General features: G+C 49.4%; 1 protein-coding gene across 1 annotated transcript in view; it reads right to left on the bottom strand.

Annotated features, from left to right (window-relative positions):
- NUDCD3 (NudC domain containing 3) overlaps positions 1–25,224 on the bottom strand; it is a 55,445-nt gene that overhangs the window by 6,834 nt on the left and 23,387 nt on the right. The window contains exons 3-4 of the mRNA XM_034761677.1: positions 16,116–16,248; positions 7,927–8,070 (exon numbers count right to left, since the gene is read on the bottom strand). Of these exons, the coding sequence (XP_034617568.1) occupies positions 7,927–8,070; positions 16,116–16,248 (277 nt within the window). The remainder of the gene's footprint in view (positions 1–7,926; positions 8,071–16,115; positions 16,249–25,224) is intronic.

The raw sequence follows: 25,224 nt of genomic DNA, 5'->3' as shown, positions 1-25,224 counted from the left end.
GGGGGGGGGCAACGCCCTCTATGTTCCCAACTCTGCTCATGGGCTCAGGGCTTCTGCCCGACAGGGAGCACCAGGGCTCAGTGATTCAGCTCTGAGCCTGTCAGCTTCAGGCCCGCGCCTGCCGGCTTCAGCCCTGTGGGGGGTGCCAGGAATCAGAACTTCAGTCCCACGGGGGGCACCGGGGATCAGGGCTTTAGCCACAGCTCCTGACTTCAGCCCGGGGGGGGGGGGGGGGCGCTGAAGCTCTGGGTTTCAGCCGCAGGGCCCCACAGACCCATTGAAAGGGCTCGCGGACCCCCGATTGAGAACCACTGCCACAGACAACAGCTTCATTGAGGATTGATCCTGTCCCACTATAAAAAAAGAGGAGGGAATTTTGCCATTGGGTTCAAAGGGAGGAGTGCACCCTTCCTACACAATCCTAAATCATTCCCTGAGCACTGTCCCATCCTGTCAACTGAATGAAGTGGGGTCCTGTGGAAAAAATAGCACATGCTATGTACTGAAGACTATCATAATGCAGACACACGAGAGCGCTGAGTTAAGATTGCACTGAGCTGTCAGACAGCAGCAGACCCAGCAAACCCCAAAGACCAGAAGCACCCTGTAGCCTCAACCGCCCTGCAAACCGCAACACACATGGCCCAAAAAGACGGGTTTTGCAAATCCACAGCAAACCTGTTGGGGCAGCATCAAGAGAACCGAATCGCATTGCAAAGAGAAATACGGACCTGACTGCACTATTCGTTTCCCTATTGAATTCAATAGGAATCAAAACTTTGTGCATTGATTCTTAGACCCTGAGGCCAGAAGGGACCATTGTGACCACCTAAGTCTGACTCCTGTATAACTCCATGGGACTTCCCTGAAGCTGCTCCAGGACTTCCAGCTGATGGCTGAATTTAGCACTTCGGGGCCCCAGAAACCATGGGTCTTTCTGCAGGACAGAGGTCCGGATTGCTGCTGAGCGTACAGGGCCTTGAGCGGCCAGCACGTGACGGGTCTAGAATGAGCAGCCAGCACGTGACGGGTCTAGAATGAGCAGCCAGCACGTGACGGGTCTAGAATGCCTTTCAACCAGAGGGGCCCAGAGCCCCTTACGGGCTGTATAGAAGGGTCATTCACCTCTGGTAGAAATGGAGGGAGAAAGCAGCAGCTGGACTGGTTTATAAGCGGGAACCAGCAGGGCAGCTTCTAGAACTGAAGCTTCATTTTGCCACCCTAAAGGCCCCCTGAAGTTACCCAAGCCAATATTGTGCAGGCTGCAGGAGTTAACCCCTCCTGGTGTGGAATGTATTATTGCTACAGCACGGTATGCTCAGAGCTGTACAAAGCAATGAGGTGGCCAGGGAAAGGACCTGGACTGTAAGTAAGGGAAAGCAATAGACACAGGGGCCCAGCTCCTCAAAGGCACTGAGGTGCCTAACTTCCATGGGTGTCAAGAGGAGTTAGGCATCTCCCCTTTGAGGATCTGAGGGACCAGCGTCACCAGGGATTCAGGTAAGACTCTTGCTGAGGGGACCGAGGTGTAAGTGGAACAGATGGAGCCGAAGGGGAAGCCTGGTCAGGCTGGGTGAGGGAGGAGGTTCCAAGGGTGATGGGACGGGACTGGAGAGGAGATGGGAGATAGGAATGAGGCATTGGATAGAGGAATAAAACTGATTGAAGGTAGATGGGAGCTAAGCACCGAGGAGGGCAAAGCGTGAGGCCAAGGAGCCTGATGAGGATTCTGTTGGTCTCAGCCGAAAGACAGCACAGGCAGAGTGCACCAGCCCGCTGCCCTATGAAGGGACACAACTCAGGAGGGCAGAGCACTACCTCCTTTTACCCAGTCCCTGCAGCAGAGCGCCTCTCCCGGGGGCACTGGGGTCAGCAGCCACTGTCCCAAGAGTCAGAGGGTTTACCACAGGTAGGAGGTCTCTCATCAAGCATAGACTGGGCCCCACCCTGCTTAGCTTGTCGCAGTGGTCCAGATCCTGCAAGACCTGCTGTGTTGGGATGTGAATGGGAGGGAGGAAGCAAAAGACTTTTTAAAAATAACATCCCAGGGGGAGGGAGAGAACAAGGTAGGAAGGGGAACAAATTACAGGGCTGAAGTACTAAATGCCAACTTCACTTCAGCTCCAGCAAGAGAAGAATGTCAGTAATGAGCAATCAGGTAGCGGAGAAGGAGGTGAACAGCCAAACGAGAGAAGCAGCAGAATTGTTCAAGAGCAAGTGAGGGAATATCGGGAGGGTGGGGAGCCTGCTTAAAAATCAGCAGGCTCCAGCGGAACCTACTCAAGGGCATTAAAGGAATTAACATGGAGCCGTCGTCAACTGCTCATGGAAGGCAAGAGAGGTCACTGGTGTCAGGGCGATTTTCAACCTGGGATCAGGGGAGATCTAGAGAAATAGAGACCAATTATTAACATCGCCCCGTAGCTCCCTGGGTGTTACGCAGAAAAGTGCTTTCATGGCTCTTCTAGGCAGGACTTTGTAACAAATTCAAATAGCCTGGCTAGCGAACATTTGGTGGTTGGGGGGGGGGGGGGGGGAACGTGTTGTGCAAAACACCGAGCACAGGTTTCTAAAAACAGCTCATGCAAATCTATTTTAATCTCACTCTTTGACAAGCTAACTGGTGTAATGGAGAAGGGGAACGCAGAGGAGATTATACACAGTACCAGGAGTTTGCAAAGGCACTTCACACAGGGTCACACGACAGTCACCGAGAAACTAGAAAGAGGCAGGCTAGCTAGGACAGCAAAGCTGGAGAGACAATAAAAACTGAGCGTAGGTGTTTGGAGAGCACTGGTCCAGCTAGCACCCAAGCACTAAAAGACATCAAGAAATGGTAAGAGGTAGAGAATTAGGTTGGGAAATTTACAGCCGTTGGATTTCGTCCTTCGCTGGACCAAGACTCTAATGTGTTTCACAAACATGCTGGAGGAGAGGATGGAAAATACATTGATCTTTAGTCCGGTCACCTGCAAATTGGACATAATTAAACAAGACACTGCAGTGGTGCTCCTTTTAGGCAGAGAATAAAGGGAGCGTTGAGGAGGATAAATGCAGAGGAAACCAGCATAAGAAACTGGAGGATGAAATGGTTAAACACATTGACTGTGGCATGGGGGGACAAAAACTATAGGACAGTGAAACAGAGAGGTGAAACAGAGAGGTGTACAGGAGAGCAGCTAGGATGGGGTGGATGGATTACAAGGAAAATTAACCCCATTAGCCCGGTTTGTATTTAATAATAATCAGGAGAAAATAGGGAAAATAAATGTTGAATAAGACAAGCAGGGTAAGGAGGAGACAGGGTGCAGGATGGGGTGAGGAAGCTGGAACTGAGATGAGGAACAGATGAGAGGCAGGGAGCTGGAAGGTACAGAAAAGGGAGCTGGAGAAGCAGATGAGGAGACACCCTTGTGTAATCAAAGAGCTGCAGGGCATGGGGAGCACTGCAATCCACGAAAGCTTATGCTCAAATAAATTTATTAGTCTCTAAGGTGCCACAAGTACTCCTGTTCTTTATACTTACCTGGCGTGCAATTAGAGGGGCATGGCAGGTTCCATGGGCTAAGGGAAAGTACATATCTACAGCCTGGAAAACTGAGATGGGATTGTGGAAGATAAAGGGAGCCTGCACGGGAGAGAGATGAAATCTCTCAGACTAAGATAAAAAAGTGATGGATTTCAACTGAAAAGAAATCAGTCTGAACAGCAGACTGATCCACTCAGTACAGCCAGACCGCTGGGAGCAGAGCAGACATCACCACCCTGAATAGGCAGATGGCCCTAGCCTCAATTATGATCTGGCTAGAACGGCTGAGACACTAGAAGCCATCTGAGAGACAGGGTGGGTGAGGTCAGATCTTTTATTGGACCAACTGCTGCTGATGAGAGACATGAACTTTTGAGCTTACCCACCTTGTCTCTCTAATAGCCTGAGACCAACCTTGCTACAACAACGCTGCCTCCATCTAGAAGCCACCTTTCGTACCAATCTTGTCCCTGCTCCCAGTGCCTGCAAGATGGACAGCTTGACAACAGGTAAAATGTCTGCTGTGCACACAGAAGCAGCTCTGTGCGTGGGGCTCGGCTGATGTGTGCTTAGGATGACCAGACAGCAAGTGTGAAAAATCGGGATGGGGGTGGGGGGTAATAGGAGCCTATATAAGAAAAAGACCCAAAAATCGGGACTGTCCCTATAAAATCGGGACATCTGGTCACCCTATGTGTGTTCATCTCAAATAGCATGCTGTGCACCTGTTTGTTTTCTGTGCAGCGGGCAATCGCTCGTCGCTGATCTCAGTAACTCCTAGCCCTTTCCCCACAATGATCCCACAGAGAAGGTTGGACTATTGCTGCCAATGCGCCAGCTGCGGGGAACGCTGCAAAGATCCCCCATGAAGAGTCACTCGCTGTGTTATGAGTTTGCTTTGGCTGCTCTCGCTTCCTGTGAGCACGGAGGTGACAGTAAGTTTGGCCAGCACGAACATCTGTGTGAAATAAAACTTCAGAGTGCAATGCCGTGAAGTCATCACCACTGGATTTTAAATGGGCAAGTGCTGCAAAAGGACACGCTTGTGTTGCTCAACCAATCACAAACCAGAAACAATACCAGGCGGTTTACCTAACCCGTACAGCTCATGTACCAAATGCTCGCAGGGAGCTGTGCGCAAGCAAGAGTTACAACAATTCATTAACAAACGGTCGAATTGCAAACAATGAATGAAGCCAAGGAACCAGCAAACCACTCGTCTCTATTCTGTGAGCAGCAAAGGAGACAGTCCTGCTTAAGAATTACTCACTATTCTCCAATTACCTTCAAGTGTAATTTCATCTACTGCCTCATTGCCCTGCACCCCACACTCCCACCATCAATATGTTAGAAGCCAGCTGGAGATTCTCACAATCCTCCATCGTTTTCACTCACTGATGGCCTGAACCAGCTTGTTTAAGGCAATGAAAGACTCTCGTCAACTCCAACGGGAGCTGGAGAAGGCCCTTGATCTTACTTCACCATCTCGCTGTCCCCTTCCTCCTCCAAATCACTGTTATTTAACAAACACAAGTCCTCTTGCTGACCTGGGAACTCCCACGACTAACCTTTGCACAATCTGCAAAGCTCCTACAGAATGTCTTTGTTTCTTGTTTGTTTTCCTTATTCATCTAGTAGGGGCCTTATTAAAACCTTTTTTGGAAAAATCGAAGTAAACTACATCGCTATTATCTGCTCCTTTAACATTCTCTAAAGAGGTGACAGGTTAGAAGATGTGGTTCTCTCTCCCACAGAGGCCATCCAAAGAGTTACACAATTCTTTGGTTAGATTTCCAGTTTTCTTAGCACTACCTATCATAGGGTTTTATACAGCTGCCCATCACCATAGTCTCAGAGGGCCTTCCACGTAACACCATCCACAACAGTGCTCTCCCTAGTGGGCATCACCATACTGAGGTGTCTCCTCTGCCCTCCAGCTGGCTGCTTACCATTTTCCATTACCTCCGGGGGGGGGGGGGGGGGTTCCCCTCTAGTGACCCAAAACCTGGTGGTGCAATGAAGCACCAATAATTCTCTCCCCCAGATTGCAGGAAGCTACGCGGAGACTCAAGAAAGGGGCACTTGGTCCATTTGTGCAACATCTTCTGCTATTCCTGATGCCAGAGCCGGCCACACACTGTACATTTCCCCCCAGAGAGCAGCACAGCCAGGCCCCAAGGAAGGTCACTTGCTCTCCTTGCAGAGAAATTTAACATTGCCACTTGCTACCACTTGAGCAACAAGACTAACTACAACGACATGGTCCCGTCATACAGATTTCTTTATAACTCTGGGGCACTCCTTCCCTGTGCAGCCCCCTCTGTGCCAGAGTCTGAGCCTAGGGGTGGCCACAGACCTATCTTCCATCTTATTCCTACACCTTAAATGCAACCTGGCCTGCTCCCCCCTAGAAGCTAGGGTCTAAAGACTCACTAGATGCGAGGACATCAACGGCATGAAGTGGCCAGTTCCTTCATTTATCCTTGTAATGGCTCAGCATGTGAGCGAGGATGGGCCACACTGAGGGCATGTGACAGCAGTGGGATGCCTACATTGGAACACCACCATGACTGGTATTGGGGCTTTTTTTGACTAATTTCCACTACACAGCAGGGGGGACTTAGGAGGACCAGATGGCCAGATGTGGCTGCAACACTTGTTGGTTCCCATCCACGATGAGGAGAAGCCATGGGAGACCTCCCTCAGTCAGCTGGCCTTGAGCTAACGATTACACCCCCAGGCGCTGCAGCCAATCAGTATCGGAGACAGCCGGTGCATGCGGAAGTAGGGCACTGATACTAGCCGCTCCAAGTATCCCCATCCAGGCTTCGCTGAGCAGCTTTTTCATCTTGGGCAGATAGGGTCAGTAACACCCCACCCACACCACAACTTCTGCTGGATCAAGATCAGCGATGGGAAAGCAATTTTTTTAAATGGGCATTTACACCCACTCCAGCTTAGGCTCTCCCCGGGCTAATGATAGTTTTCAATGGCCATTGAAAAGGAAAGCTCTTGTCACTCCACACAGGCTAGCCCTGCCAGCAAAGTCACCAGCTCCAGAACAGTCTGCAAGAACCAGTCCTACAAACTATAGCAGGAACAGTAAGGAGGACACTCAACACTGGCTCCCCTGCCCCTATGCCCCCTGCCCTAACCCCCTCTCCTACCTCCCCAGCACTCCGCCCCCCTCCTGCTCCCAGCCCCCTACCCCCAACCCTCCCTCCTCTCCTATGCCCCAACCAATCAAAAGAGAGGAAATTAATAAAATGTAAACAAACAAATGCAAACCCTTCCTCCAAGTAGAGTTTTGACCCCAGAAAGGAGACATGCCAGAGACTCCATGAAATCCACTACGCAGTTGATTATTGCTATGGATTTTATGTGGAAGGTGCCCATGTATTACAGAGGTGGGCAGCGAGATAAAAGCCTAAGCAAGATCACGCTGACAAAACTACCATGTGGGCAGGGCCCTGGGGATCCTCTTCTGGACGAGGCTGCCGCAGGCTGGGAAGCAAAACCACTGCGGTGACGTTTGGGCACTGAATGCTAGTACGCACTGGAAAGGTGATAATGTGAAGTCCTCCCTTTAATCAGCTGCCAGTTGATTAAGTCTGCAGAATTGCCCAGTTACCGCTCTCGAAATAAAGGGGCAGAGCTCAGAGCACCCGGATTAGCAGGGACCACAGCTCCCACCCCTTGTGCCAACTAATGCTCATCTCTAATAAGTATTAATACAACGCCACAACTGCGCATGGCACATCACAGGTTAAGGAAGGGGAGAGAGACAGTCCCTGCCTCAAAGAACTTCTTGTCTAAATAAGATGACACAGGACAGGACGGGGGAGAGACAGAGGGAGGGGAGGGCTGGAAGGAATCACGTGATTCACAGTACAGAGCGGAGGATCACGGACACGTGTTTAAGTGGTGATTGAGGTCGGGCAAGACAGGAGCGGACAGCAGAGGGGAGAGCCAGCAGGATTCAAGGAGGGAGCTGAAGGAGAAGAACGAGGAGGGCTGGGGTTCCAGGCACAGGAAAGGAGAGGCGTACCCAAAAAGGTGAGCAGAGCAAGCTGAGCTCAGGGGCAAGAGAGGAGAGACAGTAGAAGCCAGGGCAGAGGGGTGGGGAGTTCAAACGTGCTGTTGGAACAGCCAGTGAAGGGATGTGGTGGGGAATGGAAGTGTGAGTCATTTGCAGAGGGAGGGAAGAGATGGATTTAGCATTTGGTGGTGGAGCCAAGTCAGGCCCCTTGATCTGGCAAAGGCTGCTACCACCCTGGCTTTGCAGATGGCTGCTTCTTGGTCAAAGGGCAAGGACACACAAAACCAATGTGCATGTCGCTCCCGCTCTCCTGCTGCGTGACTGCGAGAAGGGGGTGCCCAAAAGAGGCCGCTCTTACCAAGATGCATTTCCCTGGTTCCAGACTCCATAGGGAACTCTCCGTGTTGATCTTGTGGGTGAGTCTCCCTTCCACGAGGACACGCTGGCTGCTCCCCTCCAGCACGGCCACGCGAATTGAGCTGCTGCTGAGATCCACCGACACCTGGAAGCACAGAGACAAGGAAATCAAAAGGGACGTTCCCTCTTGCTTTCTCCCCGTGTTTGCTGGGGCGGGGGGGTCGAGTGCACTCATTGGGGATGAGAGAGGAAAGCAATCAGCTCTTTATATAGCACGGAGGCTGGGAATCCTGCCACAGCTCCAGGGAGATGGAAAACCACGTATGTGCAGTCAGTCATTTACTCTACTGGGGACTTCTTCATGTGCCCTTTGCTATTGCTGCAGTTCGAGTGCATGCCCCAGCTTTGAGAACAGGGGGAATGAGGAGGGGATTTCTATTCTGCGAAGGATTCCACAGGGTTGAAGTGTCTCTCTCTCTCTCCCTGAATTCTTCACTCTTGTGCTAAAGACAAGGCATACTTGCTGGGTTTGGGGGAGGGGGGAGAAAGACAGCTTGGCATGTGCTTTAACGTCGACACCTGCAACTGATGGAGATTCCAGAATCAACCCGAAGAACAGCATGAAAATTGTGATTTTGGGTGGGTCCTATGCCTCCGGCTGCATCCGTGGTAGGGCTTGGAGAGCATGTGGGTCATGGGGGTGGGGGCGGAACATGGCCCGCTGCCCTTGCAACAGCACAGATTAGGACAGGGCAGGAAATGGAAGCAAAGAGACAGCGCTGACAGCGAAGTCAAGAAAGGTTTTATTCCTGGCATGCCCTCTACAGGAATGAGGCCAGGTCCCTCACACAGCAGCAATGCTGCCATATGGGAGACCCTGATCAGACCTGCTGTGGAGGGGACATGCTTCTTCCCAAAGGAGGTGGAGGCAACTGCTGGCTTGGTTCATGGAGTGGTGTTACTTTCAATCTCAGAAGAGACCATCTGTTCTTTTTTCCCCAGCCTCAAGCTGCAGTCGCTGAAGAAAGGGATCTGGGGGGAGCCCGACTCTCCCTCTATAAAAACATATTCAGGAAAGAACTGCCCCATCTTTCAAACACCGCCTTAGCGCTGAGGCGAGGGGGTTACCACTAGATTTGCCTAAACACTCTCCCAGAGTTCCCCCAGATATTGCTCTGCGGTTCTCATCTGAAATGTTCTTACATTATCCATTACCTAGGTGATTTCTAGTGACTCAGTGCGGGCAGGAAATAGACTGAAGCTGCTCCAGTCAAGGACTGCACCACAATTGCATTTGATAGATGCCACAGAGATAAAACCAAAAAATGAGCCACTTCTGACAGGTCTCTGTCAAGTTTTGGAGAGGACCTGAGAACACCCAGTGCACACAATGGAGGGGGAAAACAGGGAAAGCAAGAGCCACTAAGCTTAAATACTGCTCAACCCAGACTATGCAAGACAGATGTATCTAAAATACCCACGTGTAAGCTGAGTGGAGTCTCAATCATACAAAAGGCCTGTTGAGAGGAGCCCAGGGGGAATTCAGGAACAAAGGAACTGGGAGAACTGGCTGGCTCAGGGGACCGGTAACAGCACTAAAGTCTCCTGTTTCGATCCAGCCCAGGGCAGACATGACTGGAAGCAAATTTCTATCTGACAGATGTTTGTGGGCCTTTGTGAACTGAGCTGAGGGAATCCACGTCCCATGTAGCCTCTCAGAGAGGCCACGCCACAGAGCCAGCTTCCTTTCTCACCCCTGGAGATGAGCCCCTCCAAGGCAGGGCGAAGGCCTTCCAGAAGGGGGTTGTGAAGAGAGCCCGGCTGCTGCTCTGTGGACAGAGGGCTTTCAGCCTCAAGGACTCTCAGCCTGGCCGCTTTCATTGGTAACTCTCAGAGTTGAGGGAAGACAGGAGCTGTCAGAGGTTTAACCACAGGCAGTTTCTAAGCAGAATTAGTTCTGCAGGGTACTGCTCCCACAGCATGGCACAGAATAAGCCGGCAGCCTCCAAAGCGGAGGTCAGTGATTTAGCCACAGTTCAGCAAACAAATGAATCCTTAAACAAGCCTGCAATCTCTTTAGTCTGAGGTGGCTAAAAGAGAAGCCACTTGAGGCTGGATGTACTTCTCCAAGTGACCTCTTAGGAACAACCAGACACTGGGCAGTAACAAGGCCAGGATAAGTGTGCCCAGGACCTGAGAAGTTTACGGCAATGTTTCAAAGAAGATCAGCCTCAGGAAGATGCCAGGAGGTGGTGAGCATGCCAGGAAAGCAGTATTATTTTTAATAAAGTCAATGGAGTATGGCTTCTCATATTTGAAATGACACCTATTAGAGACTATAGGGCAGGGTACAGCCGGGGGGAGAGTTTGCGGAGATTGTGGAGAGACCCAGAGCGGATGGAGAGGCAATCCAAGCTGATCTGTTAAGTGACATAGCACCAGGATTCCCCAGACGGACGTGACTTGCTGTTTCATTGGGGGAGCTCTGGATCTATAAGCACTCATGGGCTAAAGACAAGAGAGACCCTGATACAACACAATTAGGCTCCCAGAATAGGAACATTTATTGGAAATTTCCTCTCTGAGTTACAAGGACGCAGATCCATTAACCAATGGGCTCTCAGCCTGAATATACATAGTCAAAACCAGACCTGTCAGTCATTGATATGGGAAGGTTTGGCTAACCACACCAAAGAATGCACAAGTTGAAACTGTTTCCACAGCACAGGATAATATCCCCTGTGGACTGAAATTTCCAAACAAGCTTATACACACTAGCAATGAACTTGAGTTCCAACAGCAGAACATACCATCACGAACTAATCAATGAGCCAAACAGGCCAAAGAAATACTCTAAACAAGGGAGGGTCGGATCTTGGAACTCAGAGAAAGGAAATTTTCAATACATCAGAATAAGTTTTCCTATTCCACTAGTTGCACAGATCCTTTAACGAATGGGATTTTTATAGCAGTACACCTTCAGGGAGGGTTCAGAGCAAACAGAATGACAGGGTTTTAAATTCCTTCTCTACTCCTGGGATGGCGCAACGTGGTGCACCCTCCTACCAAAGGCAGCACCTGCTGAGGTTTAACGTGGTGCATCAGAGGCTGCTACCGCTCTCAGAGAGAGTAGGCTTGGATGCTGGTTGCTGGACAGAGACACTGACTTGTAGGCCTCATGGATGCACCATTTTAACCATTTTGAAATAGCAGATTTTGATACTCTTTTTTCTTGTAGATGCCAGATGGTAAAGAATAAATAGAGCACTGAACTTGGGACTCCTGCATGAAGTGGATGTAGATCTTGAAGGCTCTAGACCAGCTGTTCTCTTGGGCAAGATGGCTTTGGACAAAGCAGGGAGCACAATTTTCTAGGCTTAATGAGTTAATTTTTGGGATACAGCCCAACTCTGCTCAAAGAATCACACCATCACTGCAGAATGTGCAGTAGCGTTCCTCAGTAGATCAGACCCTACAATCTGATGCCTTCTGAGCAGAGGTGATGGCTACCAGGGAGGCCACCTTGACGGAAAAGAAATACATGATTACATTCCTGAAGGGCTTGCAGCCCCACCTCCCAGCTATTTCAGTGCTTAGCCAAAACCAGCCCCTGGATTCAGAGCAGCTGCTAAACTGCAGCCAGGCAAGACTGAAGCGATGTTGGTGGGAAGAAGTTGTGGTTTTAAAATTTCCCACACTGTTGAGTGCATCAGCCCTTCAGATTGTTAAGCTGGCCTGGAGCCTTCGGGGCTCTTTTTAGCTCCTCTGGGCTCATGGATGTCCAAGTAGCTGCAGAAATGCCACATCTGCACCTGTGATAGGCCAGATGATCGTGCCCCATCCAAACACGCACACTCTTGGCCACAAGGACTCATGCATTTGGAGACTTCTAGGCTTGATGATTTCAGTTCATATCCAGAATGAAGCCACACAGCCTGAGGAAGCTCCAACGAACACAAAACACAGCAACCAGTCTGCTTAGCAATTCAGGTCACCGTGATCTCATCACCTCCCGGCTCCACTCTCTGCAGTTGCGCCCCATTAAATATAGAGAGCGATTCAAGGTCTCTGTCCCTGATGCTCAAACTCCCCCATTGAATTGCCCTAGCTGCCTCTCCCCGCCACCACCACAACTTCCCATGACAACTCCATTCCACTGGAGTCACGGAAGATGGGACGCAAGGGTGCAGGAGACAGAACTTTCACCGGAGCCATTCCTAGACTATGAAACCAACTCCCACAAGAGAGCAGAATGATTGTGGGCCTTGCTGAGTTCGGAACTCAGCTCTTCCATGTCGCTTTCAGCCCCAATAATTTCTTCACACACAAATACACCCACACACACCCACACCAAGCAAGCAAGCAAACAAAAAACCTATGAACTAATCCAGCTATTTTTCCTACAGGCTAGGAAGGAAGAAAGATTTGTCGTCGTTATTTCTATGTTCAAGTTCTGGGGAGGCACTCAACTAATGTGATGGGAGGGGAGGGGGGGCTACACTCAATCAGAGTTCACGGTGAGAGAGAGGAACCTCTACCCTCCCAGTCTCCAGCGGCTGCTCCTCCAGGGACAGTCCAGGGACAGCTACATTTAAGCTTGCCTGAGCCAAAATGCCATAGCAACTGTCCTAAATCAAAAGTTAATCATGTTTAAAATGAGATTTTAAATCATCTTTGGTGCTCGGCACTAGTTCACAGCCAAGAAAGCCCAGTGAAGTGCATTTTAATCTCACTTTACTTCGGCTTTTTTGCTACCAAGTAGGAAAAGAGTACGCTTATTTGTAGAACACGGGTGAACACTTCCAGTTTGCAAGCTGCTATCATTCACAAATCCTATGTCCATTTACTTTCAAATTTGGTAGAAAAATTATACTTTGACCCCTGACCCAGCCTATCCATTTTGATGGAGATACGGACGTTTTTGTGGATTTTAGAGTGGGTCAAGATCTGGTTTAAATGAAAACTCAGCTGCAACCTTAGCTATGTAGTTGCTTCCATGACACTGGATAGATGAAAGGGAGGGTGACATTACCATGTGTGTGAACCGCTTCACTACAGCCATCGTCTGACAAGGGGAGTGCATGCTAGAAACCCACGACTGATGATTCAGATGTTACCGTCACCTCTGAACAGCTGGGGTCAGCCACAGCTTAGCTCACAGCCACACAGCTCGCAGACTGGTGGCCTCACTCCAATCCTCCCAGGGCCTTTGCCCACAGCAGGGAATGTGGCGGTGCTGCAGGTTAGAAAGATCTGCAGTTTCTGTGCCGGGGGACCAGGACTGGATGAAAAGACACGAATGGTGTCACTTCCTGTTTCCCTCCCGCAGCCAACCCCTTCTTAACCCTGCCTATCCCCAGGACACCCCTTCCTGAAGCAGAGGGCCATGCCTGTGGTCACACACATGCCACCTTGCCAATGTTATTAGAGAGGAGAAATGTGAAATCGTAGGGCTGTGCAGCAGCCCAGCCAGGCATATTCTCCTGTGCAGAAGTAAGAACTCCTTCCTCCCATCTAAATCTCGGCACGGTGTTGTGGGAAAGCTTGTAGAGCAGCTACCTGCATGAGTACAACTCCATTCAGGCCCGAGTGCCGTAAACTATATCCTCTTCCGAAAGTGTCACAACACTTGGAAACTTTAATTCAAATTCAACCCCTCCATGGGGTAGATGAGAGCGAAAACAGCGATTACTTGACCCACCACTGAAATGCAGCCACTTCTGTGGTGGGCCAGGCCAGCTGTTTAACAGCATGCGGCATCACTACACAATTGTGTAGGACAATAAATGAAGAGAGCTCAAATCCAGTTGAACCTGCAGGGGTGTTTGGAGAGGAAGAAGAGGAGGTGGAATCTGGACAAGACGCTTACACCTTGACCCTTGCAATAAATGCCTTGGGAAGGTTAAGGAACACCAGTCACTGGGAGCTCAATTTTACATCTCATTTAAAAGACAGCACCTTCAGCCACATAGCACCTCCTGCATTGTGCTGGGGAATTGACTCAGAACCAGCTTACAGGGGAGACCACCCCTAACAAGTCACCAACACCACTCTTACAGATCCTAGGTGGTCTCCCATCCACCTTCGTTTGTGAAATCTGAAGAAAATGTGGCACAAGCCGGGAGCAACTGTGAGCAGGTCGCGTTGGGCTTTCCTAATCACAATCTACCCAACCAGCTCTGGGAGAGACAAACCATCTTTAAGCCAGTTCAGTTTCCTGATTACCAAGATTAGTCTCTGCAGTGGAATCGGGCTGACATCTGGCAAACGTATTTGCATGCAGGGAAAGGAGAAGTAATGTAAACTGAGCTAAAAAATAACATGAAGTGACTACATCAGCCATCAAACTCTGCTGCCAGGGACAGCAGGGTCACCCCCAAGGTCATGCTGGGATGCTCATTAAAAGGAAAGGAGGGAAAAAGAAAAAGGAAAGAACGACGAGACAGAGGTTTCTTTCTGCCCCTCTTTCTTCTAAAGAGAGTGAACACTAACATTCCTCTCTCTCTCCTGTCCCTTCTCTAGTTGCTAGCGGCCTTCAGCTCATGATGCAAAAGGGGGTTGGAGGATCCAGCATCATCAGAATGAAAGGTGGCTCTGCAGTGCACCCATGCAGTACCAGAGTGCAGGACCTCCCATGCGAGGACCCTGCTCCTTCAAGCTGGCACTATATGCAGACAGCACTGTGCTTTCAAGTCAGGCCCAGAACTTCACTGGCCTGAAGGCTGTTCCCGAAGAGGAAAAGCCCCTCACTGCAAAACAAGGTAGAAGCAGGTGTTGTTTTCTCAGACCTAGCAAGAAATGGTTGTTTCATTTTATAGACCCTATAGAAAAAGGGTGTCTTGGGTGCCCCCTGCTGGCCCCGCAGCAGCAGTTAACTACATTCTCCCTACGTCTGTGCTGCCACTGTCAATTATGTTGATGCACAAACAAAGCTATTTCGGATACAGAGCTATGTAGGTTGAAGTTGGTGAACAAAACCGACTGTGCTCATTTCAGCTGCCCTGAAAACAGAGGGGAAGGGGAAAAAAAAACATATTTCCCAAATGGAAAAATACAAAGTCGGTGGGGGCCTCTTTAAAGGCTTCTAGGACAACGGAAAGTAAAAATAAACCTCTGGCTGGAACAGCCAGTGTCTGCGTACCCCTCCCTGAACCCGCCCCCACCAATAAGATCACAGAGTGGGAACAAACCAAAGAGGGGTGTAATTTACATTAGCTAGCCCAAACCCACTGTCCAGCCCAGCAATGAGATGCTCACAGGGCAGGAAGCGTGGAGGAGGAAGGGCAGCTACAGCTACCTGTAGATTTTCCTGCAGGTCACTTGCCAGTGGGTCTCTGCCAGGTTAAAAAAAAACCCTCCATCCACCCACCTGACAATATTGTCAGATCAACTCACATTCAAAAAGGCAGGGCTTCCCCACAAGTGCTAAGCGAGCAGGGAGAACAGGGGAGGGGGATCGGATGGTCAAAGGGATCTGCCTCATTCACTAAACCCAGCTCCCATTCCCTTGTGAGTCCAAGGAAAACAGTCTGGGGTGAAATGAAGCAGGCCACTCTGCCGCATGCCTCAGCTGTAGTCACATGAGCTGCACTTGTTTGAATCCACCCTGCAGGCAGCTCTCTTACAGCAGCACAAAATAAAGCTACAGAGCAGCGAGCCACGGGGCAGTCTGAGAGAAACGGGGACCTCGTGTGGGACGACCTGGCCTTTAATTACACCAGTTTGGATAACGTGTTTCCTTAGGAAACCTCAGCTTGGAGGCAAGGTCTGGGTTTCAGTGTGTGTGTGTGTGTGTGTATAATGTAGCCACTCAGAGGCAGCATCTGGGTTTCAAGCGAGGGGGAGTGGAGAAGAAAGAGGAAATATGTCATTGTATTCCTCCCGGGAAGCTGAGGCAGCGTCAGGGGTCTGCAGGGGTAGGGTGCGCTGATCAAGACAGGGGATCAGCGTCTGCACAGGCCACGCATGCCTGCATGAGAGGAGGCAGCTGCATTCTGCTGCACTGAAAGGGAATCAGGCATGGCCTTCAGTGGGCAAGTTTGGGGCACCTCTAGAATGCGCACGCCTGCTCCATCACAGTTCAGCATCGCTTTGCAGGCAATTAGAGCTGCTAAGAAGCAACACACTGGCAGGCTGGGGCGATGGGGAGCTCGTCACCCGTCACAGGCTGACAGCACGGGTGCTCATTACCTGCCTGCCTTTCACAATGTGCTTGGGCACCGGCACTTTAATCTCCAGGTCGCTGTAGTCTTGGGACCAGGCGTAGTTCTCTCGCACGGCTCCATTGTAACTGTCAGGGTTGGTCTGGAACTGCTCCTGCCTCCTGAGGGGAAAGAGCGAGATTGCAGGTGTCAAGTGGCTTGGCACGCGGCGAGCGGGAAACGCTAGGACACGCTGAGCGAGGCAGATGGAGAGTGCTGTGCCTGTAATCGGCTACCTGGAGGCAGAGCAAGGAGCACCGAAGAGCGACTTGACAGGCACTCTGCTGCCCACTCCCTGGGACCTCTCTTTGCTAGGGACACCTGCTAAGGGAACAGGTTTGAAACAGCTCCAGGCTCCCACAAGTCTTCCCCAGCCCCAGGACCCTTTGTGTGGAGAGAGGGGTGTCACCTGCCTTGCCAGTTTGCTGCTTATTAATGGCTCAGGTAGACTCAATGTCTCTAATACCGGTGCCTTTCCCCACTTGTGTTTGCAGCAGAAACTCCCATGGCCAACCTAGGAAGGAATGACTATAAATGTGCAAAGGGATCAGCACGCAGTGCGTCCAGGCCCCTCCGTCTCCAACCTCCATGCAACCTCCAGACAAAGACTATTACCAGCCAAGGCATGTCTAGCCTGACCCAGTGACCTCAGCACACGTGGGAACATGACAACCCGATGAGGAGAGAGGAACTGGTGAACGGAGACACACTGGGATTTTTCTAAGGAATATTCAGATTTCCTTTGGCTACTTGCAAGGTGCTGAACTAGATGAACCCAGCGACAAGGGAGACACCACAATGGTGGACACAGGCTGCTGTCTTTTAACATAGCCTTCCTGACCTGCTGCCATTCGACGGAGTAGTACACAAGAAGCCACCATGTCCACACAGCCTACCTGCCTGCCCTGGCCAGACCAGAGAGAGGTGCTCACAGAGGTAGCTGGCAAGAAGGAAGTAGACTGGGCAGTATGAGAACAGCTGGAAAGAGAAGGTGGGCTATAGCCAATGCGTAGCTGATGGGGGCTACAGCTAGAACCCCTCCCCCAAAACATGACTACAGTATCTCCCCTTTAAACATTTCTCCTCTGTGTTACTCAAAGGGGAACTTCAAAATAAAAGGGAAGAATGAGGGAAGCCCACCCAGAATCTAGTGCAGAGACCCCATGCACCAGCTTTGACTAACTTTTTAACATTCTTTGTTGGTATCCCTGGGCTCAGTGAAGATATCCCACAATGCTTCACTCTGACATAATTAATGCCATAGATTGCAAAAAAGGCACCTGGTATTTGCGGTCTTGCGTTCCGAGATCATTTTGCTGAGCCAGGAAGTACCAGGAGAAGAATTCCACAGAGGGAGAAAGAGGATTTTTAAAATTAATGGAATCTGGGTTACCTGATTCCCCCCCAGCCCACCCCCAAGCCTGGTTAGACAGACAGGAGCTTCGGCATCAGAATCTGGACTACACTCAGGTCTTATTTTTCTTTTGCATTCACCTTAAAAAAAAACACAACCCTAAAGCTAACTGCCATATGAGGAAATTAGTGTTTAGGAAACAAACGTTAAGTGCCTTGGCTCTGATGGGTTTCTAATCTAGAGATGACGGCAAGATTTGCCTAGTAAGACGCTTGAAGAGTTGTCATAGTCTGAGCTAACAGCTTTGTTGTTTGGTGGTTTTTTTAAGAACTGGTGCAGTAGAGGAGCATTTTGGGACCTGTAGCTCCGGATTACCTGTCTAAATGGACACCGGTACATTAAAAAAATTCCTACTGACAATTTAAACGATTCAAGAGTCTGAGGAGCCCCTTTTAAACAATGCGGAAACAATTATTTACCTAAATTCCTTTATAAAACGTTGATTTACAAAAGGTGTTTTCTGCTCCCCTGTGATATTTGCAAGGGTCTATCCAGCAGGGAAGAGTGGCAGCACCAAATATGCTTGAACGCACCCTCTCCTTCCTCTCTGGGCACAGGCCTGTTTGCCGACTTCTCCGTTTCAGTTTCGCAGCTGTTATTACCGGTAAACACCCTTTTGCAAGGTGTGAGGGGCACAGTATGTATGCACACAAGCCCTCTACCCCAGTCAAAAGCAGAGCAGGCATGGGACTGGCCGCACAGCGGTGAGATCAGCTAGTGCATAAGACAGGACGCGTAACTGACCAACAAAACAGTGAAAGTAACTCCACGCAAAACAATTGCCAGTGCATAAGGGGAACACACTAAAGAAAAACAAAATTGTTTTCATAGCTATAGGAATCTTATGGGGTATTTAGAACAGTAATCCATAAAATTTTCAGCGGGAAATGAGATTCCTAACTTGTAAACGTCCCTTTAAATCACTGTCAGATACAATCGCTTTCATTTTAATCTCACAAGAAGGGTTTGGTTTTTTTTAAAAATCGTTTCTAAACATAGCTGCAGCGCTAACAAAAGTCTGAGTTATTTTAAAATGTTTTGACACGTACCTAGTCTTCGATCTTGATTAATATAAACAAGGGCTGCAGTGAGTTATGTAACAGGTAATGTAACGGGCCCACAAGACGGCCCACCCAAGGGACCTATCCCTCATGCAAGCACCCACGCACTGCTAGGCCTTCAACCAACCAAGTGTGGGTGGTTTCCAGCAGAACTGCATGCTGAAGATTATATAAGAGACACAGATTTTAATTAAATTAGGCTTTTTTAAAAAAAAAAGTTCAAGGGGTAAAAATAAGATGTCGCCAGTCTTATTAAAGCAGTGGTTTTGAAACCACTTGCTGAAATTAACAAACGAGAGCACCAGGTCCGAGGGGCGCACACAAGGCAGCAGCTGAGGGGTTTGAGCTCTGCAAGCTCAGCTGCTTGTTGCCATGTCCTGTCCCTGTGGAAATGGACCAGAGCAGAGATTTAAGGAGGGTATTGAAACACTTTGACAAAGTTTGATTTGCCTGGTGTTCGCCCATTGGGCCTCCATTTCCATGGAGACGGGGTTGGCATGGCAGCAGAGAACCAGCGTTCTTGCTGGTTGGTTCCAGCTGCCAGCTTCCAAAACCGCCTACAGATTTCAGGAACCGAAAGCACTGGGGGACAAATAGAAAATGAAAGCGCAGGGGAAGATTTCAGACGCCCCACAACACCCTCGCCCACGACCGGCAGAGTCATCTTGGGAGGGCAAACTGGCTAATGATTTCCAAGCCACGTCATCACTTTAGATACCTGCACAGCGTGAATGAAACAAAAATCAATTCCAACTCAGGGTCCTGGTGTCAGCAGCAGCTACCGCTACAGACGAGACTCTGGACTGTCATGTTACCATGCAAGGAGAATGCCTCAATAGAACTGTCTGAAAAAGCACTTTATGGTTATCCCACACACCCACATGCTTCAAGTGGTTAGGATGTTAGCTTGGGCTGTTGGAGAGCCAGATTCAATTCCTCTGCTCTGCCACAGACTTCCTGCAAGACCTTGGGCAAGTCACTTAGCCTCTCTGGGCCTCAGGTCTCCATCTGCATTAAAGATCACGAGGGGTTCAGATACTACATCAATGGGTGGTTATAGAAGTAGCTGAGGTATACAGAGAGACCCATGTTTCTCATCCACCCATGAGGGAAGAGAGCTAGTGTGCTGCATAAGGGGTACTGAAAACAGCGGTGGTTATTCATCAAATAAATCCCTTTTGTAATAAGTCACCAATCTGTGAGGTGATCCCCCATATCCAGAGTCAGGCTCTGCATTACCCAAATCAATTCCTCCATTCTCAATGCTTTTTTATAAAGGGCGGGAATCGCATTTGGCCCTCTGAAGTATAAAGGCAGCCCGGCGGTGGTGGGGGGAGGAGGGCGAAGGGGTTTAAAAAAAAGTAGGGTTCCTGCTTGCTTGTTTCCAGCAGAAATAATCAGGTCTCAATTTATCTGGCTTTGCTGGGCGAGGGCTGGAGAGCTAGGGGAATGAGGACATTACAAGAGCTATTGAGAAAGGGTCAGGTAATTTCAAATTCGGAGAGGGTCTTTTTGGTTGGTGCCTATTTAACTCAAACCCTTAACAAACAGCGGGGAGAAAAAGCTTTCTGTGAAACATGCAACACCTCCACTCCAACTAAGGGCTGAGAAAGCTGCTGCTCCAGTTCTCTGGTCCTCCACAGAGTCATCCTACAAAAACAGGAAAGACAATTTGATGTGCCTGATATTTCTAAAATAACAGCAGAAAAGCAAACAAACATTCCAGGTTTCCATTATCCATGAGAAAAAAGCCAAAGGCGGCACACCTTTTTCACCTTAATTCCATATGGCTGTGTAAGTAATGGAACCACAGTCCTGTTTCATTCTAATCAGCTTTCCCCCTTCAGCCGCTCAGGGTATCTACTTGGGGAATCAAGTAGCTCATAAAACACAACTGTATTATTGTCATTTAAATAACATACACCAAAGAGGGCGACATCAGAAAGGTGGGTCATCAGGAGAATTACTGGATCAATGTCCGGGGCTTCCTACCAGCTAGCAAAAGGCAGGCTGGGATTTTTATTTCACAAACTGAAGCTGGGAGAATAGCTATTCACGACTGTATTGTAGGCGAGTTTACAGGCCTCTCCTGGGTTACTTAAAGCTTGCATCTCATCTCATTTTAATCTACAAGCAGGGGCTTCAGAATGACTTCCCGCTAGGGAATCTCCAGCCGCTTCATTTCTCTTTCCACTGAGCACGTTCTGTGTCCGCACCCCAACCTGCATGACAAGGCGGTTTGCTTTTTAAAGGGCTGCTCTGCATTTCTAATTGCAGCAGCCACTTTGCAAGGCAGATGAGAAGGAGAGTGCTCCGAGGTCACCCTCCTGCGGCAAAGGTCAGTCTTAACAAGGACTTGCGAGGCCTGGAGAGAACAGGCTGTCGCACTCCCAGACTGACACCAGTGCGTCTCTGCTGGGAAAACTGGGCAAACAAGCTGAAGCTCATCAAAACGCAGCTACTGTGCTGGAGCCAAACGGCCCCGAGGAAGGAAGTCATCTTGACACGTAGTGCTCACCAAGGCATGGCTGGAGCACACTTTCGCAGCCCAGCCATGAGCTGGGCTCACAACAGCCTTGGGAAGTAAACCAGTATTACCCACTATTTACAGATGGGGAAACTGAGGCAGGGTGACTTGCCCAAAGCCCCTCCCATTCCTGTGTTCATGCCACCAAGCCATGCTGCCTCCTAGAGAGACTCACATAATAGGGATACCACAGACTGAGGTAATGCAAAGAATGGCCATTTCCTTCCCCTGCTCCCATCTCACCCAGCAACAGGGCAAGTAGAAGTTAGCAGCAATCCTGTCCCAAGTCTTCTCAGCAAGGCTGCAACACAGGTAGCATTAGGAAGAACAGAGTTCCATCATCGGTGTCTAATTACTTCTCCAAAACTAGGTAATGCTTTGTCTTTCCACAGAATCTTTCAGCCTCAAAATGCAGGTAAGAGATCTGTGAACCCACTTCTGGGGTGGAGTAGGGCGGCTGTCTCTAAAAGCACAGCAACAGTGCACAGAATTTGGGCCAGGACATTAAAAATGGGTGATTTAGAAAGGCAGGACGGACCTACGCAAGTGGAAACTTACCAAGGCAGTAGGGTTAACACCCTAACTTTGTGCAGGGGTAACAGGGGATTTTTAATGAAAGAAGTGGTCAGGACCTCAGTTTTGAACACAGCTCCTGCTACCACCACAGGAGGGCATTGGGTTCAGTACTGACCCAGAAGAAATGGCACCATTCACTGACTCACCAACATCATTTTGTGCAACAAACTGGGTTTCCCACCGAGGCCTCCCATCCAAACACCACCCTGGTCTGGCCCTGCTTGGCTTATATGATCCTTTGTGTTAGCAGCATAAGGTAACTGGCTAGAGCTTCTTAGCTGAAGTGGGAAGATAAGCTAGAAAACAGCTGATCCCCTCTCCTCAGAAATACTGGGATGGCTGCATCATTTCAAAATGACCAGGGCAGAGAGGACTCAAGGCAGCTTCTTCCATTATTGCCTCCTGCCGGGCTGAGACTTGGACGTGCTCATGGGAAGACAGCCCTGATGGTCAAACATGCTGCTAGTCTTGCTTCAACAGGGCCATCTAGTAGCACCAACCCCACCTCCAGAGAGAGCCTTTCCTGCCATCACACAGCGAAAACAACAGTCCCTCCCACTGATTATCTCCCAGGGGACAGGGTAGTCATGGAGCCAGCTCAGGAACATCTGCAGTTGGTCTCCAGGCAGAAGACTGTCAATGACTACCACCCCCTGCTGTGCTGGTCAGTGCACTAGGGCACAGGAACACTAGCAATGGCTGGCAGCAGATGGCGGTGGGGTTGAGGAGAGGGAGGGTGAAAAAGCATCAGCTTTAAAATAAAGGGTTTGGTATTGATTGCACTTGGCTGCCTGGTGGTGGGGATGGTGTGGGTGGGTCTGTGTGTTCTGTCTTGCTCTATTTTTGCTAGAAATGTGTCATTTTGGGGGAGGTGAAACCTTTAACAATGCACCGCCGAGAAGCAGCAAATCTGTTTTTCTTTCCTATGGACTGCAACAAACGTCTATGCTGTCATTAATACCAATGCCTAGACCCACTCCCACCTAGACCCGGAGGTCAACTGACCATCCAACTGCAAGTGCTGGCCGCTGAAGGAAAAAAGGGAGGAAACTGTTACTTACCTGTAACTGTTGTTCTTTAGACTTGTGGCTCTCAACCTTTCCAGATGACTGTCCCCCTTTCAGAAGCCTGATTTGTCTTGTGTACCCCCAAGTGTCACCTCACTTAAAAACAACTTGCTTACAAAATCAGCCATAAAAATACAAAAGTGTCCCAGGCACACTATTACTGACAAATTGTTTACTTTCTCATTGTTACCACATAATTATAAAATTAATCAATTGGAATATAAATACTGTACTGCCATTTCAGTGTATGATATATAGAGCAGTATAAACAAGTCACTGTTTGTATGAAATTTGAGTTTGTAGTGACTTTGCGAGTGCTTTTTATGTAGCCTGTTGTAAACAAGCTACATACAAATATCTAGGTGAGTTGACGTACCCCCCTGGAACATCTCTGCATACCCCCAGAGGTACATGTACCCCTGCTTGAGAACCACTGCTCTAGAGATCTAGTCAAAACAGGGTCCAGACTACCCAGGCCTTAGACAGGAATTCCAGGCTCAAAGGGCAAGCTTCGTGCCAGTCCCTGCTGTGGAATGCAAGCCCAGCAGCTCCTCCTAGAGCAGACAGTGAAGTTACTGCCACACATAGAAAGTGATGGAATGAACCCTCAGCTCTGTAAGGAGTGGGAAGTCATCCCACAACAATCACAGAGAAGGAATTTTCTTCTCAATAGACTCCCATCTCAACAGATCCCCCACTCTTGGGGACTAAAGCTCCAGAACGGCTCTATGAAATTATACAATCATAGAAAGGTCATCTGGTCTACCCCCTCACATCTGGTCCACCCCCTTAATTATACCTAGACTGTCCCTGACGGGTGTTCATCTAACCTGTGCATAAAAACCTTCACTGACAGGGATTCCACAACCTTCCTTGTTAAGCACTGGCACAGGTTACTGGTTAATGGAGAGGCGTCAGATAGCTCAGTTTGGACCTCTCCTGACAGATTTGGGACACCTGCTCACAAACAGCAGACTTCTCACTCTCTACCCTCTCAGGAGTCAGCCTGACAGGGACACCACACTGGGATGGAGAAAGATGCTCTCGTTCGGTGTGCTAAGACATGGACAGCCCTGATCAGGTCAGTTCCGCTACCCTTTGGAGTGTCAAGAACCACACCTGTGGCTGGCCAAGAGAAGCCCATCAGGATTGTGGCTCTTCTGCCTCTCCTGCGACGCGTGAGGAACTTTCCTAGCAGAGGTAATAGAGAAAAGGCTGAAAGAGCCTGAGCTTAGAGCAGATCACTGGATTGTCGTCAACATTAAGTGCGTTTAGTCTTGATCAACCAATTCTAGCTTACACTATGTTCAGTCACTTGGCTTTCTCCAACGGTTTCCTCTGATGAAATTTCTGATTGTTCTTAGTCAAAAGGTGGGAAATGCTGAGAAAAATCTGTTGAGTCCTTTCAGGAACATGGAAGGGGCATTACAATTTTCACACCCTATGAATACTTTGCCATCAACAGTAAGTTTCATAACAGGCCCCCATCCTACTTTACAATCAATGACTTAAGCCTCACCATTATATGGGACTATTCCTATGGTACAGATAAGGAAACAGAGAGAGGGGAAGTGTACTCCCCCAGATCACACAAGTGTGTGGCGGAGGCAGGGAGATCTGGGGGGGGGAAAGGGGGGGGATGCTAGTCCTGTGCCCTAAGCACTAGCCTGTGCCCTTTTTGACAAGTGAAGCTATTCTCAAGCTCAAGAGTCTTGCTAAACACAAAACAATTTCATTAGACAACACTGAAGTAACAAGCTAGTAGGAAGATGATGTCTGATGCATCCATACACCTTAACCACATAAGGATGCAGCAAGTATGGCATTCCTCAGAGATGCACTATGCGCAAACAGACCAGCATTTATTTCAATGATTAGACAGTCAAATAAAGGCCGCTTCTTCCTGACAGCGGCCTAGAGCGAGAGGCGTCCATCAAAGTAATTAATTGTGAGTTCACAAACACTGAATTGTGACAACAACGGGATGAATCAGGGAGGAGGTGGCAGATTTTATAAGAGATGCTTCAGCTGGCACATGAGCATTTTGGCAAGCAGCAGGCCTGGAGTGCATCAAGCGCAGGATAATTGTACTTCCTGAGGTGCTTTGCAGCGCGCCAGGGTTCGAGAACCCGTGCACTGAGCTGGGCTTGCCGTTCTGTCATGTTTTCGGACCAGGGCCTATGTTTTCGTCTGATAACTGCCGGCCCTGCCTCAGCCACCATTGGTCGTGCCAGCTAGCACTTGCCTCGACCAGCATTTGGAAACGCAGTCAACCGCTCTCCTTGAGCCAGCAGCTTCTCACCAGGGCTGACGCCTCCCCACAACAAAGCCCCAGCACAGCAAAAGGATGCTCTGGCTAGCTACTCCCACTATTTCGAGTCACACCAGGGGAGGCGAGGGATTGAGGAAAGGCACCAGTCTAATCATTCTTGCGCATGAAGGTAGAGGGAGAT

Source organism: Trachemys scripta, chromosome 2 (assembly GCF_013100865.1).
Source record: "Trachemys scripta elegans isolate TJP31775 chromosome 2, CAS_Tse_1.0, whole genome shotgun sequence".
NCBI lineage: Eukaryota > Metazoa > Chordata > Testudines > Emydidae > Trachemys > Trachemys scripta.
The sequence above is the reverse complement of the archived record's forward strand: the minus strand, read 5'-3'. Positions and strand labels throughout refer to the sequence as shown.